General features: G+C 39.9%; 1 protein-coding gene across 3 annotated transcripts in view; it reads right to left on the bottom strand.

Moving 5' to 3' along the window:
- Window positions 1-935: 935 nt before the first annotated feature.
- The window catches only part of LOC147146007 (LIM and calponin homology domains-containing protein 1-like), a 35,479-nt gene continuing 30,303 nt past the window's right edge, over window positions 936-6,111 (bottom strand). For all 3 annotated transcript variants that reach the window (XM_086034776.1, XM_086034774.1, XM_086034775.1), the window contains 6 exons: window positions 5,669-5,843; window positions 5,264-5,363; window positions 4,237-4,305; window positions 3,985-4,093; window positions 3,612-3,714; window positions 936-2,673 (listed from right to left, as the gene is read on the bottom strand). In XM_086034776.1, coding sequence (XP_085890902.1) covers window positions 2,648-2,673; window positions 3,612-3,714; window positions 3,985-4,093; window positions 4,237-4,305; window positions 5,264-5,363; window positions 5,669-5,843 — 582 coding nt within the window. In that variant the 3' untranslated portion in view covers window positions 936-2,647. The remainder of the gene's footprint in view (window positions 2,674-3,611; window positions 3,715-3,984; window positions 4,094-4,236; window positions 4,306-5,263; window positions 5,364-5,668; window positions 5,844-6,111) is intronic.

The raw sequence follows: 6,111 nt of genomic DNA, 5'->3' as shown, positions 1-6,111 counted from the left end.
ACATGACACATTGCGTCATCGTACTTCCGCTATTTGTATTCTCAAAACGCGCCAATTTTCCTTGTAACTTATGTATATAGAACAATCACATATCTCTAACTAACTATACATTTAAATACTCAATAATAATTAGGAAAGAATGTGCTAACAAAAATTAATTCCGCAAAAATATACTATACGATTATTTATGTAATTACATTTTCAAATGTATCATCGGGTGGTCGACTGGTTAGCACGTTCACAGCCTCACAGTTCAGAGGTCGTGGGTTCGATCCCGGCTCCGGCCTCCCTGTGTGGAGTTTGCATGTTCTCCCCGTGCCTGCGTGGGTTTCCTCCGGGTACTCCGGTTTCCTCCCACATTCCAAAAACATGCATGGTAAGTTGATTGGACTGTCTAAATTGCCCCTAAGTGTGATTGTGAGTGTGGATGTTTGTCTCTGTGTGCCCTGCGATTGGCTGGCAACCAATTCAGGGTGTCCCCCGCCTACTGCCCAAAGACAGCTGGGATAGGCCCCAGCACGCCCCGCGACCCTTGTGAGGATAAGCGGTACAGATAATGGATGGATGGATGGATATTCAGTAATTCACTCTATAGAGTTTTTAAATGACATACATTAAAACATTTTTGTAGATGTTTTATTAATAAAGTAATGCATTCATAACACTGATTTTAAAATATATTATATAATTATAAATAATTAATAATAACTTAATTATTTTATATTATTTATATAGTTCGCCCACGGCCCTCGGATTTACATAGTTCAGTGACTTTTAAAGAACAGAATGAAATCATTACTTGTCTAAAACATTTTTTCAACCACGTTTAGTTCTCTGTTAAATGCATATGGATTATTTTTTATTCATACATACATACAAATAAATATATATATTTATCTCTCTATCAATTAAACAATAAAATCCATCTATAAAAATTAGCTGAACTCAACTCCACTTTATTTATAGAGCACTTTTAAAACAACCACAACTGCATACAAAGTGCTGTACATTAAATAAAAATTAGACATAAAAATAATGACAGCCATTTTAGACAGTTTTATTGACAAACATATAGTGGCTATAAAAGACAGCGAGCAGAGTATTCTTCGGCCAGAAGAAACGAGAAGTTCAACGACTGAGAGGGACGGTGGCAACACTTTCGTTGCAGGCTGAATGACAGGATGTTATGAAATAACGCTAAAATAATAAAGAGGGAAGCAGCAGGTATTACGTGCATGTCATTGGTTTAACCTCTCAAGAGGGAACAGGATGCGCAAGAGGCTGATCCACTCGTTTTACTTGCTGGTATGGAATTTCACTTCATGTCACATCACACACACACACAAACATTTCCAGGTCCATGTGGAATAGCCCCCCCACACACACTGAATTAAGGCACTGGTTGAAATGGCTTAAAGCAGGGGTCTTCAATCCTGTTCCTCAACGGCCGGCGTCCTGCCTGTTCTCCATCTCCCCCTGCTGCAACACACACCTGATTCAAATGATCAGGACCGTTATCCAGCTTCTGCAGACCAGCTTCTGCAGACCTTGCTGATTATCTGACCATTTGAATCAGGCGTGTTGCAGCAGGGAGAGATGAAAAACAGGCAGGACGCCGACCCTCGAGGAACAGGATTGAAGACCCCTGGCTTAAAGGGGAAAGAGTTCCAAGCCAACATGCAAGTGGACAAAGACGTACAACAAATTTAAATGTTGGAGAACTGCATGTCAAACTCATACTTGCAATAATCAATGTTCATGCAAAATTGTAAAAACAAAGGGGGAGGAAAAGGTAAGGCATTAAAACGGTCGCTACGCTACCCACATAAAAGAGAGTCGTGTTATAGTCTTGTAATGTATACTGTATATTATTCCAGTTGTAGTACAGTGAACCCCCGCTATATAGCTATATCATGTTTTTTTTTCAAATGTTTTATGGATTTTTAGAGTATACAGTCCATTCCAGCCTTCCCCCAAAACAAAAAATGATGTAATGTGCATTTTAATGAGGCAATAGTGCTCCATCATACTCTTTTATAAAACGTAATTATTAATGAAATATAATTAATTTCATAATTAAATAGAATTAAAAAGAATTAAACCAGGGTTCACCAACTCTGGTCCTCGAGGGCCCCTACCCTGCATGTTTTGGAGGGTTCCCTTATCCAACATACCTGATTAAAATGATCAGTTCATCAGCAAGCTTTGCAGGTTTTCCATCTCTCGCTGCTCTAACACACCTGTTAAAATGATCAGGATCATTATCAGGCTTCTCAAGAGCTTGCTGATGAGCTGATCATTTTAACAGGTGTGTTAGAGCAGTGAGAGATGGAAAACCTGCAGGACAGGTGCCCTTGAGGACCGTAGTTGGTGTCCCCTGCTTTAAAGCATGTGGGAGTCTCCCTATATTGCAGATTTGTACATATTTGCGGATGGGTCTGGGGAACGTATGCCCCTAGATAAATGGGGGTTCACTGTATTATTATTATTCCAGTTGATGTATTCTGCTTGTCTAGTCATAAATACGCTGGTCATGCTTACAAACACACTGTGGATGTGCAGTATGTTTAGATCATGTGGGGTCCTTATAGATATTAGAATAAAGTTATATGAGGGTTGGTTGTTGGGGGGTGAGGGGGTCAGATCATCATAGTGTGGTTGGCTGTCCTCGGCCTGCAAGAAATATAAAAAAAAAATTGCAGTCAGATCAAATTGTGGCCACACAATTATTAACTATAAGACAACGTTTGAAGCCTACGAGAACAGCTGAACGTTATTTGGGGTTAATCAGAGGCACAGTAAATGGTGTCAGCTGTGTGCTAAATCCCATTTAATAAGAGCTTGAATGTGATTGTTTAACTCTGAACGCAGCCACATCCCCAGCTATACATAAGAGAGTGTGTGCATTTGTTCAACCACGTGAGCTCTGTTCTTATATTCTTATTTTGACTTTTTTTAACCCCCATTTGAATTGTACAGGTTACAGGTCATGATAATAGCAAAATTGTTTTTGAAATTCTCTATCTTGGTCTCATTTTTTTTTTTTTTTTGCTGTGTATCAGGGGCGGAGCCACGGGGGGGCCTGGGTGTGCACAGGCCGACCCAGATTGACAGACTGCCCAACCAGTGAGCTTCATGAAAAAAAATATATACTTTGAAATTTTTTGTAAATTATTATGAAATTATTTTTGAATTTGTGTTTTGTTGTGTTTTTTTTTATTGAACATTAAGAATGGCATAATTGTGGTTGCCTAAGGAAGTTCTGAACTTCATATTATTCAGTTTGTCATTTTATTTGAATATACGATGTGTCAGGATGGGAGGATTGTGCTCAGTGAGAGAAATATTCAGGCCCACCCTGATTTTACCAAGCCCACCCATTAGCCACATTCTGGCTCCGCCCCTGCTGTGTATCACAAAAAGCTGGCGTTTGAACAGGGTAGGCTTTTTATATCCATTAGCAAAAGTTTATTTATAAGTAGTGATAGCATTTTTTTTTTGGTAACGTTTATAAAGACACCAGACAGCGAGTGAGCAAATGTTATGAAGCTCGCTGCCGCCCTCTAGTGGCGGAGTGATATATACACTATTCTGTTATATCCTATTCTCACCTCTCGATGCCAGGTAGCAGTGGTGGCAGCTCAGCAGCCCATTACGGATCCTCACGTCAGTCCCGGTGGCAGCGTCGCCTAGCGGCCCCTCGCACAGGCCGCACTGAATACAAATGTTAACACTAACAGTAAATCTCATGAAACTATAGTTTTGTCTAGTTTTCTGTATACTGGCCTAAGTCATCTAAAAAAAACATATATTGAAGGTTTATCGGCCTTTTTAGAAGAATTTTGGGGGCTGGTAAAATAAAATTAATTAATCAAGGGGCCACACGGAGTGTGTTGCAGTGTGTGTGCAGTTGCCCATCCCTGATATACTGTATACACACATGAACACACGCACGCACACACGCACACACATTGTTTTTTGTACCTTGAAACACTGCATGTGGAAGAAGAGTCCGAGTGTTTCTATGATCATCGCCGCTCCTTTTCCCAGCGGCTGAGAACAACCGGAACATTGTCTCTTCCCGCTAACACACCTGCAGTATGCAAGATAATCACACAAACATACACACTAACATACTCAACTCTTTCTTAACTCAGCTTTCTATGAGATTAAACTGTTTCTGCTTTTGGGCTACTATAATGTGCCATGTTTTGTACACATGTTTTTTTTTCTGACCTGCTGGGCGATGGAGGCAAGGGTGAGGACGGCTGCTGTGCTCCGGCGATGCCATCGTGGGAATCGCACCTGTTGTCCCAATGCAAATAAGAGCCACTGAAAATTAGTGTGCACTAAATCTAATTTTGTCATTTTGAAAGAGAGCTTAAAGTTTAGTGCAATATTTGTCTAAAGCCAAACAACTGTCAAATCTATCAGTTTCACGGAAAATGATAAGATGCATATTGTCGCTGTCCAGTGAAAAACACTTAGCTCCAATTTTGGAAACTTTTTTAGTTTTCACTTTAATGCGACGTCTGTAACGCGGAAATGAAAAAAAAAATGGAGATAAGTGTTTTTCACATGACAGCAACGATATACAGTTGTGACTAAAGACGCAAGTAACCCGACTTGACACATTTTTTGAAGTACAGTATATTAATTCATCAAAAGACTCAATCCGTTGAATGCAACTCGAAGTAGAAGTTTACTGTCAAAGTAAACCTCAAACAAAGATAATAAGATCTGGTGTATTTGCCTTGAAAGAAACTGCCCTGAAAGAAAGGCCCTGCTAGCTTAATGCCCATGCTAATTAGCATCTATGTGACAACAGTTTAGCTCTTTAAGCAATGGATCGAACGCAAATGGCTCAGCAACAACATTTAGACAGACAATACAACAGCACTCACAGTCACATAATCTTTATCCTCCGCGTAGAATGACTAATATTAGTGGCATACTGATGAGCACAGACAGGAGTTGAGATGTTTTTAGGAATCTCATTCTTTTCTGACAACAATTTTAGTTGTTTTTTCAATATATGTCCATCAGAAATGATTACTTCAATTACCGTACAAGTGTTTTGAGTTAGGGGTTACGGAATCAATTTAACTAGTATTTGACCACTATTCCTCTGAAACAATTGCCTTTTCGAGAGTCATAAATGCACTTGTGTTCAAAATGACAAAAATGGAGATAGCCCACTGTAGCTCTCAGCTCATACAATCAGTTCTAATGTTTGTGTAAATAGTTACAGTCTAAAATATACCTTTTCACACCGTGCTGTGGGTTCGGCTGAGTGTTTCGGTCCAGAGAGGCCGTCTTCCACATTTCCGACTTCTTGGCTGGCTCGGTATCAAAGACGGCATCTAAAAGAAAGCACATACGCAAATTACAGTGGAACATGTAAAGCCGTCACACTTGGTGATTAACTTGTTCTGCTTTTTCTTTGGCATTCTTGTTTTTTTCTTTTGGTGGTAACAATTACTCCTAAAGAAAGAGTATGGGTTTTAAGGGAAGTGTATTATTATTTCGACAGGAGAATATTGAAATATATACTGTAATATACTCATTGAACTTTTCTCAACTAAAGTGGGTTGGTCTGATCCATGAAAATTAAAATGGCTGAAAATGAGTCCCACACTGGGCCTGACCACTGGTGTAGATGTCTCACCCTGTAAAAAGTGCAGCTTGGACGCATGCTGCTCTTCACTTCCTCTGATGTCTTTGTGGCCGTTTAGCTGCAGGGGTACAAGGTGGCTGATGGTTTTTTTGTCTCCAGGAGGTGGCGACGCAGTCCGCACGCAGGGTTTGAGGGGCACTACAGTCTCTTCCAAGATCTTCCTCTCCTGAAGGAATGAGCGAATGAAGACAAAATAGTACGTGTGGAAAGCTGTTGTTCATGTACTAGTATACTCTTCTGTCCTCACTTCTAAAATAATTCATAACACAAGTACAAGCACTATTTCTTATTTTTTCCACTGCTGCCACTACTGTATGACATTTCTATGCAAGGTGTAACATCATACAGTAGTGGAAGACGGCCGTGTTAAGATATCAACAATAAGACAGTCATTCTACTTGTGTGACCTGGTCGTTCTATTAATGTGTTGTTTG

The sequence above is a fragment of the Filicampus tigris genome, chromosome 6 (genome assembly GCF_054856515.1).
Source record: "Filicampus tigris isolate MCC_2025a chromosome 6, RoL_Ftig_1.0, whole genome shotgun sequence".
NCBI lineage: Eukaryota > Metazoa > Chordata > Actinopteri > Syngnathiformes > Syngnathidae > Filicampus > Filicampus tigris.
Note: the sequence above shows the minus strand (reverse complement) of the source record. Positions and strands in the feature narration are given on the sequence as shown.